Consider the following 15,000-nt stretch of genomic DNA (forward strand, 5'->3'; position numbering starts at 1 on the left):
AAAAGATCAGACTAATGCACTCCATGGAACCAACATGGAGACCATTTGCCAGGGCATTTACAGGAATCCAGTCAGTAAGAAGCCCTTCACAGAAATCCCAAAAATTATTAAACTGTACTACACAGTATCAGTCATCTCAGCAACCTCAGAGCAAAGTCATTCAGTCTTGAGAAAGGTGAAAAACTACCCGAGGTCAAGTATGATCCAATAAAGGGTGAACAACGCTCCAATCTGCTATGCTATGAAAGATCGGACAGACTAGATCAACATATTGGCATTAGCTTCAAGCAGGAAGTAATTTGATTTATTGAAAGCAAACAAACTCATCCATCCATCCATCCATCCATTGGGACCATACTCTGTACAGAGCGTTGGTGCTGCCTAAGCAGTCTCCTTGGCTATTGGGCACAATCCTGGATGGGTCGCCACTCCGACACAGGACACCAGCAAGCTGGTACTCATTTTAGCCGAGTTAGGAAGGATGGCAGGCAGAGTCAACCCCACCTGGTATTAATTCAACAGAAAAGTGGGATTTGAACTCAGGATCCTCGGAACCCAAGCCCACCACCATTCCCATTAAGCCAACACCAGCCATATAAATAAACTCATAAAATGCACAAAGTGTGTAAAATTAAGCTTTGAATTTCAGAATTTCTCACTAAATTTTGCTGAAATACTGTAAATAACTTTCAAAAATGAGGATAGAAAACTTTCATCACATTCAACCCCATTATGGAAAAAAAAAGCCCAGAAAACACGCCAGAGTGCATAAAACGAAGCCCAGTGCAGTGATGGAAACTCCTTTTACAAGTTGAGCACCCGCACTTTTGATGACGTTTCTATGCCCCGGAATATGAGGACATGGTGCCAATGTGCTAATGGAGGCAATGCATTAGTTGCAAAGTTACCCCCTTTAACCACAAGTATTCAGCTGCCAAAGTACAATATAAACCAAATGCAATGTTGCCATCTATCATCCGGAAGACGATTGGTTGCTTCATCAATTATGCTCATCTGGAAACGTCAAATGACTTAAACAACTTCAAATGAAACATGCATATCTATACATTTCAGAGAAAAATGTACCACATATCGATAGGAGTTGAGTATTCCGTGGAGCCCAGAAGCACATCAGGTGGCCGGTACCACAGCGTCACAACTTCATTGGAGTACGTTTTTGTTGGCACAGACTTTGCTCTTGCCAAACCTGCAAAATCATTGAAAACTGAAATGAAACGCAAGCTTCCACTACCATCTTCCACCCTAATATATCATCCTTACCAAATAATTACAGGCAATAGCGAGGATGAAAATGTGCAGTACGCACAGTTATTGTGTCATCAGGTGTCATCGCAACTTTTAAACATATTGTGTGTTTCATTGGTTGCCCTTCGTATCCGCCGAAGGCCATTCACATGAAATGTGCAGACTACCTTGATCAATTTGTTCACAGTGCAGAAGATGCTGCAAACCTATTGTGGACAAATCCTAAAAAAATGCGGGTGTATACAAGTGCGATTAAAATTAGCTGCTCGTGAAGCAATATCATGAATTAACGACTGAGGTTGAAGTAATGGTTCGAGATAAACTGAAGTGAGTTCTGGAAAAGGAAAATGGAGCAAGATTGTCCTTACTTCCCAATAAAACAACACATATCCCAACACAAAAACACAAAATGCACTGTCACCATGAGGATCATCGTGGCACACATGATGCACCCACCATTCAGGAACCATACATCCTCAGGACTCATCAAAGACAATTGTGACCCAGCTTTTGCCGGCTACTGAACTCTTATGAAAGATTTGTTTACGTAAAGAAATGCAAGGAAATTTAGAAACAGACAAAGGCAATTTTATAGAGCTGACTGTTTGGTCACGATTCTCAAGACTTGTTTTTCTCCACTGACTGGGTTGGTTTTAATTTCAGTGGCTGATAACTTTCACCAACTAGCTCATGGCAAGCACAGTGAGTAGGCCAATCCTCAACACGAGATGAGTCAGGCCTTCACCCTACAGTGGACTGAAATAGGCTGTTTTAATATATTTGTTAAAGCAATTCTACCAGTGGCACTACCACCCAAACTTGAAAACATGCGTCATTGACAAGAAGTAGAACTAGCAACTCCAAGGGAGACAACCTACAGTAAACACTGTGTAGGCCAACAACCATTAGAGATAAAATGTTTTTGATCACCAGACTCAGGAGAGTAACAGTTAGAGCATCCGCTATGAGTCTAGGTGGTCAGCAGTTTCGACCATGGCTGGATCATAACGAAGACTTTAAAATGGTACATGCTGTTGCTGTGCTTGATACTCAGCATTTAAGAAGGATAGAGCATGGACAAGCAACCATATGTTGGCAACCATTGCACAGACTTGATGGGCCAAATGGCCTCCTCCTGCATTGAAGTTCCTTGCAGGGGCACTCATATTATCACTGCTACACCATGTGCAGGGCAGGGCAGAGAGGACAGATACTGGCAACACATTTCCTTAAGCATATGCTGCAAACCAAACATGTGCACCATTCTCCCTGCCCAGTATAAACTGAACCAACTACATTTATCCTCCCTCCATCCCTCTTTTTCTAAGTCCTAAATCAATTTTCTTAACATCCTAAGTACTTCCATTATATCATCAAATATTATTATTTTCTTAAGGAACACTGAACTTTCCCCCTATTTGTTGAACAAAATGTTTGTATACCATACTCGGCAAAGTTGGCCAATACATGCCACATATCTCACAAATCACACATCAATCATATGGTGTGTGTCATCTATGTGAAGGGGGTGGGGGAGTGGTTGTGCTTTTGGCCAATGGGTAAACCCCATAAATGCCCCTGGCTAATGGGTAAATGTACAGGGGCGGGGGGGGGGGTGAAACCTCAGCTCCGTCAGCATTCAGGGGATGGTAAAGTCTGCCAATGCATGCAGTCTGTCTTGAGTGGAGAAAAAAAGTAGAAAACTACAACCCCAACCTATACTTTTATACAATTGGTCAATGCCCACCTATAAATGTTAAAAGGTGTATTCCAACTCAAGTAGTGTACTTTAAACAAGGACATTAGCACACAATAATCAAATCGACCTCGTCGATGGAATTTTCACTGAGGAACCCGGAATCATGAACTACATGTTCATATGGGAATGCCAAATTAATTTGGCACTTTCTGGCCAATTATTTTGCAGCACTCAACCCATTATGTGTCCATTTTCTTTTAGTTGGATAAACAGTTTCTTTCAGTCAATAAGGTCAAAATTGGTTCTATGCATCATTACTGTATGTGCTATTTAGTGGCTACCGTGACAGTAGGTGCACCCAAATAAATTCCCCCACTGATCCTCCTTGACCCCCCTCCCCCCCAATCCCAAACAAAAGAAGAAAACAAAAGCCATCCTCCAACTTTTGGCCAAAGTTGAATGTGCGCATCCATTACAAATGCGCAACTCAACAAACAGCCTTGAGCATCCACTTTAAACAAACATTGTAACACTATTTAACTAAACATGGTGAGTTAGTGTCCTCGATGAGTTCAGGAGATTGGCGGTTTCAATCCTGGACGAGTCACACCAAAGACACAATCATTGGTGAGCAATCATTGCATAGGTTCAATGGGCCTAATGGAATACCCATGCATTAAAGTTCCTTGTAAGGATCGTATTATATATATATATATATATATATATATATATATATATATATATATATATATATATATATATATATATATATATATATATATATATATATATATATATATATATATATATATATATATAACAGAAGCACCTGCTCCCGAGAGGAGCGGCCAGGGGGGTTATGTTATTATCCTTATTGAAATGTGTAATTAAAAATACCTCTTCCTGCATAACTCAAAACACCTCACTGCACTGGAAAATGTGGGGACAGGAATACTGTACTTTGAGACCCTGCAATCCACAGGGGATACATTCCTGAAAAATGCCACAAACGTCAGGGCGTTGTTTAAAAGTTTTTGTTTGTTTGTTTTTTTAACATGTTCTCGGCTCATGGCAGAGCGATTACACATAACAAACCAGGACACACCATAACAAAGGAAACAACAGGAGAAAGAGAAAACACCAACAGCAGGGCGGAGGGAGAAAGTCATCGGAGACGGACAAACGAGAGATGCATGTAACGATGAGGGGTAAGGGATGAGGGGTAAGGGTGGACAATATGGATACATAAACAAAATTGTGTTTGACCAGTTTGTGATTTTGTCAAGGTCTGATGAGAGGGAAGAGGCTGCTGCCTGTCTGTCAGAAGGATGAGAGATGTCAAATAAAAGGGAGTCATCAGCAAAGAGATAAAGAGGATTTTCCAGCGAGTCAGCGAGATCATCGATGAAGATTAGGTACAATATGGGGCCAAGAACACTGCCTTGGGATACTCCAGCCTTGACAGGGACAAGAGATGAAAGGGTTCCGTTGAGATCCACACGTTGTCTATGAGAGTAAAGGAAGTCAGTATTCCAAGAGTGGAATTGGCCTTGAATTTCAAAAGCAGATAGTTTGGAGAGCAAAGTAGGAGGCCAGACTATCAAAAGCTCAAGATATGACCAGAGAGATGGACCTGATCTCATATGTGCTATTGAGGGCCTCCACCATTGTTTGGAGAGTGGAAGCAGCATGTCCAAGGTAGAATGACCAGGTCTCAATCCGAACTGATGATCTGAGATGAGGCTGTTGGAGAAAAGGAATGATTTTATCTCAACTGTGATGATGGATTCCATGACCTTGCTGATGATTGGAAGTACAGTAAGCTAATTGGTCTGTCATTAAGGGGATCTGTTTTTGCACCTTTTTATGTAATGCTGTGATGTTGGCATATTTCCAATTTCCCAGGTGGATATAGGAGTGTAAAATTATTGTGATGTGTTTATTTCTGGCTGTTGTTGATCTTCCTCTATATTTTCTCGAAGCCCATGAATTGAAACCCCCTTTTCCCATTGGCCCTTGGTTTCCATGATTGCGGTTTTAAATATCGTGGCATTTTCCAGGAATCTAACCCCCGCGATATTCGAGGGTTTGCTACTGCATGTCGTTTTTGGCGCTATCTCTCAATGGTGAAGAATCACTTAAAAATTATAGTGCCGGATCTTCAGCAAAATAGAATCAGTTCGGCCGTGTCTCGCCCCCAATATGTCCACCAAATTTCATCTGAATTGGTCCACAACTTTTTGAGATATCCTGTACCCAAACAAATAGGGGCAGACAGACAAACAAACAGACAGCCAGCCAGCCAGGGTGAAAACATAAGCTCTGTCCACCTTTGGTGAACATTGGTAACAATCCATTGCAATGCCACATCTGTCAGACATGAAATGGAAGACCAACAAGGAACCCAAAGAAGTAAAGAGCAAAGATGGAGTTATCAGGAGGAACCTGGATAGGATGTGGGTTTCAGCCGCTACTCCCCAACCCTTAAAATGAGAGGAATCAAATAAATGGACACCTTCAAGTAGGGTCTTCCATCAGTCATGTTGCAAGGATCTTTTTACCAGAGGAGCGGAACCATTTATGACCTCAGAAAATGTTATCAAGCCACTGGATCAACAAGGGACATGCCAAGAAGTGGACATCCCAGGATATTATAATGGCTCCTGGTCAGGACTGATACATTCGCATGACCCGTCGATGCAATTGGTTTCAAACTGCCCAGAGTACAGCAAACACACTCCATGGACCTCGCAGGATAAATGTCAACACCATCTTGAGATATTTCTGCGATGCAGGGATCCGTGTTAGTCATCCCGTGCAGCGTCCAAGCATTGCACCACGACACATCAAAGCACACTTACAGTGGTCAAATCAATGTGTCTGTGGACATGGAGGCAACGGGCAGGTGTTGTGTTCAGTGACATAATGAATCCAGGTTTCTCCTCAAAAGGCATGATGGCCGTGCTTGGGTCTACAGAAGACACAATGAGCGATATGCCCCAGCCTGCATCTAGGGAGCCGTACATTTTGGATGTGGAAGTGTCATGTGTGGGGTGGTATTGCTGAAACCTTTCACATCAACTTGATCCATATCCATGGCAATCTGATGGCAGATCGACATATTGATGGGATCTCACAGCAACATGTGTTGCCGACCCTTTAACAACATTGTCCAGGAATCATCTTTATGCATGGCAATACTTCTACTCAAAGGGCCATTCAAAAATGGAATGTTCTTGTCAATACCGACATTAATACAATAGCACCCTGGCTTACCATCTCGCCAGATTTAAATCCAAATGAACATCTCTGGGATATCATTGATGATCCTATTCAAACTTTGCCAAGACAGCCACAGACTCTCGAAGAGCTGTAACAGGAGCTGGTTTGGGCATGGAATTACATTCCCCAGGCCTTTCCCCATTTGAGTGCTTATATGGTCAATACGACGACGGTGAAATGCGAATTGCTGTTGAAGGTGGACATACCCAGTATTGAAATCGTTCCTTCCAGGTCGGATTGTGATATATAAATATTCATCACAACTCAGCATTTTGTGATTATGTCAGAATGAAAGGGACGTGTAAAATAATTCAGCATCTATCTTTGTCAGAGGTTTGCACCTCATCGGTGTCCCATCATATCACATAAATAAATAGTATCAAGAGCAATTACGTGTTTTTTTATAATTTTTTATGACAGAGAGTGCATATAAGAGCGAGTCTGTTTGATTCTTCCTCACGCGTATTCAAATCCTTGGGCCAATTTCACTGAAATTTGCTGCACCATATTTTTTTTTTACATATGTAAAGGTCAACGTCACAATAAAAACTTTCAATTCTATATTAAATTGATGTAATAACATGAAACAACAGCACTCATGGCGATCAAGCATCATACGTCACATGACTTCCTTGGCCGGAAGAGGGGTGGTGCGAGACCGCTCCTGAGCGTTTTAATGTCGATACTCTGTTGGGAATAAAATCTATTGCATCGAAGCATATATTTTCTGTTTGAGGATGGAAATTAAATACAAAAATTACCCCCATGTGGGGGTGACGGTCCTCTCTATAATGTTTTTTACGATCATAATCAATGAACCGTTCTCTTTTTGTAACATGTAACTCTTTAAAGATATCTTAAGCCAGATATTTCGTTGCCAGATATCTCCTAAAATGACAGACTAGATAGGTTTTGAAAATGGCGACTTTCACAACTTTCGTGACCTCGTGACCTTGACCCTGACCTCGAATCCGGAGAAAAAATAGATCGTTGGGTATCACTCATTGACCTCTACCCACATACCAAATTTGATCAAGATCGGAAGTAAAAAAAATTTCTTTGTACCGGGAGGTGTTTTTGACCATCTTCCAGGTTACGTGGTGGCCAAACGGGACGGAAATTCAAAAATCTGTCCAGTTAGATACAAGATAATATTTTTTACTATCATAATCAATAAACAGTTGCCGAATATCTTGTAAAACGGCAGACTAGATAGGTTTTGAAAATGGCGATTTTTATAACTTACGTGACCTCGTCACTGACCTTGAACTCGGACAAAAGTTATATAGTTGTGCAACACTCATCGACCTCAACCCACATACTAAGTTTCATCAAGATCGGAAAGAAAAATTGTTGACGGACGGACGGACATTTGGTCCGGCTTTATTAGGTCATCTCGGTAGAGATGACCTAAAAAGGTTCCACAGTCTTCATGGAACTACACTGAGTCTAACGAGAGGTCACATGATCCTACACGACCTTACAAAGGAAATGAAGCCATTTGGCTCATCATTTCCGTATTGCACTCCCGAGTTAATTTTTGCTACAGATGTAAAATATCCATTTCTGGATTAAGATGTATTTTTCTGGGTGTTTTTTTTTTTTTCCCTGGTCATTCTTCCTTTAAATGCTCTCTGTTGAGTCTCTGTACCCTGCTATTGGTGTGTTTCCCTCCTTTCTACTGTGTTCATGTATTTATGACAATCTTAGCGAACAATAATCATCTTGATGCTTTACTAAAGTGTAAATAACCTGTCATGATAGGGTGACCCAACTTATATTATAAACAGTTGGAAGTTTGTGGAATGCACACCCAGGGTAAACCCAAAGTTCTGAAACACACCATGAGATAGAGTTAATGGAGCAACAAACCGAAGTCTGCAAGCTTGAGTTCCCCACGCTCGTTGATAAGCAGATTTTGGGGCTTGAGGTCTCGATGAAGCACACGGCGTCGATGACAGTAGTTCAGGCCGCGAAGAAGCTGAAATAGGAAAATCTGCGTGGGCAAAATCAAAATCAATAACACTACAAACAAACTCCATTACTATGCATATATTTGTATTTCATGATGGAACATAGAAAATGGAAAATGGATCATCTGCAAATTCCACAGACTTGGACAGGAGCCACATGTTAAAACTGCCAATACAAACAGAAGGTTTGCAGTGAAACTTATTTGAAAACACAATTTGTACTTCTTTTTTTTTAACAGTGTTGTTGAGTCAGAGAGGAAACACATCAGGAGGCATGAATATCCCTACAATGTACAAAACATTCCAGCTTGAAGGATCTAAACCTGCGTTCAAAGCTCACATGAGATGCCAAACAGGCCACCAAATCAACGCATTTTGAAGTGAACCATATTAGCCGAGTGTTTTTATGACTGAATTTTATGTAAGGTCCTGAACGAGTCCCACAAAGCAGGATCTTCAATCAATAGTGTGCAAACTTTCGCTTAACATGTTACAGAGAAAAGATAATAACATTAGAATTGGTTAAACACCGTTACAGATCAAATTGAAATAACTTTCAAGGGGGAGTTTGTAAGATATGTGTATCTCCTTTGTTTAACAAAAAAAAGGGAAGATCAAGCACCTAATTAAAATACTGAGCACTTGTATTAGAAGGATTGTATAGAAATTTTGTAATTCGGTAAACAGTGATGTGATTAGAGTGCACAGCTGTAAGCAACTAAAAACGACAAAATCCAAGAGAGAAAAAGCATATCTTTCAAGGTGAAGCAACTGAGAAGGTCTGTGGAGGAGGTGAGGAGCCATCTACATGTCACACATGTATCACATAAGGTGATGGTTGGCAGTATAGACTAGAGGTAAGCACACTCGCCTCTAAGCTGTCTAGCCTGGGTTCGAATCTCGGCCCAGTTCTAAACCATCATCACGGTGCTTCACACGCAGGGTGATTTATCAATGTGTGTGCTGTGTGCCGTCCCTCCAATAGATGATAAAATGGGCGTCTTTGTCTGCCGACATTAGTTGGTGAACATTAAAGATCCCACAGTGTTTCCTGAGAAATTCCAAATTCCTGAAATAACTACTGCTGGGAAGGCAACGACAAAACCACCCAGCATAACCCTTGCCAATAAACTGTTTCGGCAACACCAACAGTATTAAAACCTCCAAACGGTCAGCTTTTTACTTCACCTGCACCCCACGGATGTGTGACATGAAGTGGTCTGCTTTACCCCATTGGGGGCTGGGCCAGTGGAATGAGATAAGTAATGCCAGCTCCAAGATATCTCATTGGTAATTCATCCATACGAGGTATGATTAAAAAGTTTGGTGAATGTTAGAATAAAATAATTATATTAAGCATTAAACACATCATAAATCCCATTTGTAGTAGTTCCTTCCTGCACATACACACTTGTTCCACCGTTCCTGCCACTGTTGGAAACATTTCTGGAAGTCCTCTTTGTTAAACACCTTCAGAAGGTCCGTCGTGATGGATTTGATGTCTTTGATCTTGTCAAATCACTTCCCTTTCATCGTTTGCTTGAACTTGGGGAACAGCCAGAAGTCGTATGGTGCCAAGTTTGGTGAATAAGGCAGATGCGGGACGACAGGAATGTTGTTTGCTACCAAAATTGTTGGATAGAGAGCAATGTGTGGCAGGGCACATTGTCGTGATGGAGGAGCCACCCATTCTTCCACTTTTCTGGGGGTTTTTTTCTGTCTGACTGCCTCTCGCAATCGTTTCATAACTCCCACGTAGAAATTCGCATTAATGGTAGCACCTTTGGGAAGAAATTCTGCATGAACCATTCCTTCCATGTTGAAGAACACAATCAACATGAACTTCACTTGCGATCTCGAGTGACATGCCTTTTTCAGTCTTGGTGATGCGGGTGTCTTCCACTGCGAGCTATGTGCTTTCGTTTCTGCGTCATACCTGTAAACCCACGACTCATCACCTGTGATCACCCGTGGTAAGAATGTTGGATCCCAAATGCATTGATCAAACAAGTTGGATGAAATGAAGACATCATTTCATTTTTGGTCATCTATGAGGATGTGCGAAATGAACTTTGCGCTGACACGTCTCACGTTAAAATAATTTATTTGTATTGCCTGAATGGAACCAAATGAAAGAATGGTTTCTCTTCCGTGTATTTCTCGAATGGTTAAATGTCGGTTTTTCATGGGCAATGCTGACCTGAGCAATGTTTTTAATCGGTTCGTGCTTAGACGGACGACCGCTTCTTTCGTCATCTTCCAGCGACTCATTTCCTTCCCAAGACCTTTGAAACCACTCGAAAACAGTCTTCGTTGTCACAGCTTCATCTGTGTAGACTGTTATGAGCATTTTGTGCGTTTGTGTAGCCGTCTTGCCAAGTTTAAAACAAAATTTAATATTTGCACGTTGCTCAAACTTCAACATTTTCTACAAAAGTGCGAGACGCCACAAACATGTGCTCACACAAAGCAATGCTATGGCGCACTGGCACGTAGTAAAATGGTGTGTTTGTTGCATGCTAGGAAGTGAGAGAGTTCACAAAATAAGCCCCGCACACTGACCTCAACGATGTCCATGCATTCCTTGGTAGCGGCACTATTCACCAAAACTTTTTTATCTTGTAAATGGACAAGATTAAAAAAAAAAAAACCTTGTAAATGTACAAAAAAAAAATTATTGATGACTAGTTCCTTACATTTATTCATCACATTGTGAGTGAGTGTCACCGAAGGTAATTTGATGAAGGATTTAGGGCAATCGACCTCACAACAAACAGTGCTGTAACTTGGCTGTCCAAAATAGACTTAGATCTGTGAGCTGCAAGTTGTCATCCACAAGAGAATAATATTTATTAGTTTAATAGTGTTCAATAATGATTTCAGATAACTGCAGTTAATATATATATATATATATATATATATATATATATATATATATATATATATATATATATATATATATATATATATATATATATATATATATATATATACACATCATTAAATTGTTAATGCATGAATCTCTCAGGAACCGATCCTTCACGCAAACAGGGGTATTATTGTATATATTGCATTTTTTGCAACGGTGGACTGTGGGGTGGACACGAAGTCAAATCTTCCACCTGGATGATCCCCAATTAAGTAACGGATGGCGCTCAGAGACCATAAACCATGCGCTGGGGAAGCCAAACAGATCATTTTCTTCGGTTTCCGTCAGACAGAAACTCCAACAAGATTTGTTGCTTTCAGCCAGCTCATCCGTCCGAAAGGATTAAAACCTCCTAACGAGGGCTTTTTCGAGCCAATTCCCAATGGGAAGGAATTTGAATCATGCCACAGATATAAGAGTCTCAGATCCGAAGCACGCACAAAGCAGACACACAAATTGTGAGAAACAAGTTTTATTATAAGGATGAAGGGGAAGGCAAGAACAAGGAAGGCACATGCTGAAAGCAATAATTCTCCATACAATTTCCCCAGTGTCTACGATATCTTGATGGCTTATGCAATACTTTATCTAGTGCCACCACAAAAAGTCAGACAGGGATAGGTCACAAAACAGAGAAAGCCCTTCTCCCGACGTGATATTTGCATGGGGTTGGAGTGGCTGATGGTGAGGGGAGGGAAAGAGAGAGGGAGAGGGAGGGAGAGGGGGGCAGGGGCTGAGAGAGAAAGAGAAAGAAGGAGGTCTTAGCGAGAGAGGTGCGAGGCGGCATCACATCCGGAGTTCCAGAGCTCGGGCACGTTTGCTTGTATGGCATCCCCGATTTTCCCCTCGTACTGCTGCATCAGACTCTCTGGGCTCCGCAGGACTTAACTCACCCGCATACTCGAACTGTCAGCTTTCAACTGCTCACCGAACTGCTTTGCTCTGTCCAGTCGGACTGTCGCTCTCAACTTATCTCTGTTCTGTCCATTCTGTCCCCACCCCTCGGCTTTTATAACATCGTGATCGTGTGCTCATTGGCTCCCGTTCACCTTCTTCTAGCTTCTCGTTAAGGCCGTGGTTACGAGCAGTTTCAAGTGTGTCTGTGTGTGGTTGCCAGTATGGATGCAGCCCTTACTTTTGCCTTCCTTGCGAGGAAGGGGAGGGGGAGGGGTTAGAGTTCGCTCACTAATGCAGCTGGTGAGATGATTCATACAACACAAATAGAACGATTACTAAGAGAACGATTTAGATGATTAATGATGGGGGGGAGGGGGGTGGAGGAGAGGGGTGACGGGTTTGAAGACACATTTGAAGACACATGACAGAGGGAAGGGTTCACATTTCTCAGCTTCTAACCAAATTTTGACAGATGCCCTATCATTTTTACACAGATACCACACACTTGTGCAAAACATTTATTCATGCCATGTTGCCTATTTTACGCCCGTTAACCCCAATCACAGTTTCGACAAATATAAATACATATATATATATATATATATATATACTTTTTTTTTTTAAAAGAAGAAGAAGATGGTTCTTCTTCTTTAAAAATGTGTCATCCCAACCTCCCCAACCTTATACAAACTACAACAGATGCTTATGTAGTGCAAACCTGGAAGCTTTGCCACCTGTTCGTGAAGTCCCACAAGCAACGTGCCATGGAGTACCTGCATCTGCGATTTAACCACATCTGCCTTAAAGAAAACTTACTACCTCGCTCACTGAGGTTTCGACCCCCGGTGGAGAGCTTCGAGGCAAACAACATAATGCGAGCCACGGGTTTTCATTTTCTGAGACTCAGAATTAAGGACGGACATCGCAGACTTCGACACCTCATCGAGGATGGAGAAGTTTTACAGGAGAAACTTCGTGGAGTCGTGGATGGGGCTTTGTTCGAACGCCTCCTCGGAATGGCAGCAGACCGAGCGATGGCAACACGTGAGACTGTTACACACACGCACGCACACACACACACACCAGGAAACTGGACAAACTATGCAAAGAATTGTCTCCGCACCACACGTGCGCTTCACACCTGAGGAACGACGCAAACCCAACGTCACAGATGCTGCACGCGGCACACACCACACGCCAGCAACCACACATACATAATGACAACTGCAACAAACCTACGCAATTTGGCATTGAGAAAAAAATGGGTTGTAAATTTATCCAACAAAACGTTATCGGACGCTGAAATGTTGGTCCTAAGAAAAGGGTTAAATTTCAGCATAACCCCTGAATCTATACCTGTGGCCCGGATTGTTGCGAGTGTGGTGTCCGTCATTGCCAATATACCGGCGGAGGAGAAAACCACCATCACGAACAGTGTGGCTCAGACCATCGGCAACTTTACACACACACACACACACACACACACACACACACACACACACACACACACACACACACACACACACACACACACACACACACACACACACACACACACACACACACACACACACACACACACACACACACACGTAAACCTAAACCTAACCTCTCAGTACCAGAGCTGACGGCTGTGAAAAGTCTGAGAAACAGGACCAATTTGATCTTTGCACCAACAGACAAGGGCAGGGCAGTGGCAGTATTGGAGAATGAATCACACCTTGGTAAAGTCATACCACTACTGAAGGATGGTAAAACTTATCAAAAATTACCTAATGACCTCTAAAGCAACAATGGTCCTTGAACACACGATTGTCCATGCTAAAACGAGCAAGGAGGCTGGGCAACCAAGACTACAATTGGCTTTACTGCAGCAATGGTTCAGCACCAAGACTGTATGGTCTTCCCAAGATCCACAAAGACGATGTCCCTCTGAGACCCATCGTGTCCTTCATCAATGCACTATCTTACCGACTGTCAGGCTTTCTAGCATGTATCATTGGCAGACTTGTAGGAAAGACAGATTAAATGATAAAGCATCGTGGTGAATTTGTCCAAAGGATTAGAGAAGTTAGAATCCAAGATGATGAGACAATGGTATCTTTCGATGTGGTTTTCCTTTTCACCAACATCCCATTCGTTCTTGCGGTGAGCGTCACACTCGACCGGTTGAAACATTCAAACGATTGGAAAATGGCTTGTCAAAACAGCAAACCAACACCTGAAGACTTGCTGGAGATGTGTCTGAACAGCACGACCTTCATCTATGACGGTGCACACCACCAACAAATATTTGGCACAGCTATTGATTCACCGGTCTCTGCTGTTGTTGCTAACTTGGTGATGGAGGAACTCGAACGAAGGATAATTGAGTCTCTTGAGAATTGCCTCCCACGGTACTGGAACAGATATGTAGATGACACCTTCGTCATTGTGTGTACTACATGGCAAACCACCTACTGGGACAACTTGGCTGGGTATTCCCCAGCATTAACTTCACAATCTAAATTGAAAAAGAAAGCAAATTGGCATTTTTGGATGTGGAGGTTCACTGCAAGCCTGACGGCTCCCTAAAGACCTCAGTTTACAGGAAACCAACCCACATCAGCAGATTAATGGATTTTAACTCCTGTAACCCAATCTCCCACAAACGCAGTGAAGCACGGACCTTAGCAGTTCGGGCATTGATGCTGTCATCTTCAAAAACTGAGGCAATTAAAGAAATCAGATTAGTTAGAGGAGTCCTGCTCAGAAATGGGTACAACAAGGTGATACTTCCCACATTGGAAGAACCAAAAAGACAGAACGGAAGGAGACAGATACACTTGGGCACTGTGTACTGCCATACTACCCGGGCCTTTCAGAAAAGATTGGCAGGATAGTACGTGGCATACGGATTGGCAGGATAGTACGTGGCATACGGATTGGCGTAGCCTACAAGCCTCTACGCACCA

General features: G+C 42.2%; 1 protein-coding gene across 4 annotated transcripts in view; it reads right to left on the reverse strand.

Annotated features, from left to right (window-relative positions):
* The window catches only part of LOC147018970 (cyclin-dependent kinase 17-like), a 184,362-nt gene that overhangs the window by 77,946 nt on the left and 91,416 nt on the right, over positions 1 to 15,000 (reverse strand). For 2 of the 4 annotated variants that reach the window (XM_085899102.1, XM_085899101.1), the window contains exons 11-12: positions 8,091 to 8,243; positions 1,087 to 1,207 (exon numbers count right to left, since the gene is read on the reverse strand). In XM_085899102.1, the coding sequence (XP_085755228.1) occupies positions 1,087 to 1,207; positions 8,091 to 8,243 (274 nt within the window). The remainder of the gene's footprint in view (positions 1 to 1,086; positions 1,208 to 8,090; positions 8,244 to 15,000) is intronic. The other 2 variants (XM_085899100.1, XM_085899103.1) reach the window with 1 other exon arrangement.

The sequence above is a fragment of the Eptatretus burgeri genome, chromosome 10 (genome assembly GCF_056783735.1).
Source record: "Eptatretus burgeri isolate ZD-2024b chromosome 10, Ebu_testis_v1, whole genome shotgun sequence".
In the NCBI taxonomy this organism is placed as follows: domain Eukaryota; kingdom Metazoa; phylum Chordata; class Myxini; order Myxiniformes; family Myxinidae; genus Eptatretus; species Eptatretus burgeri.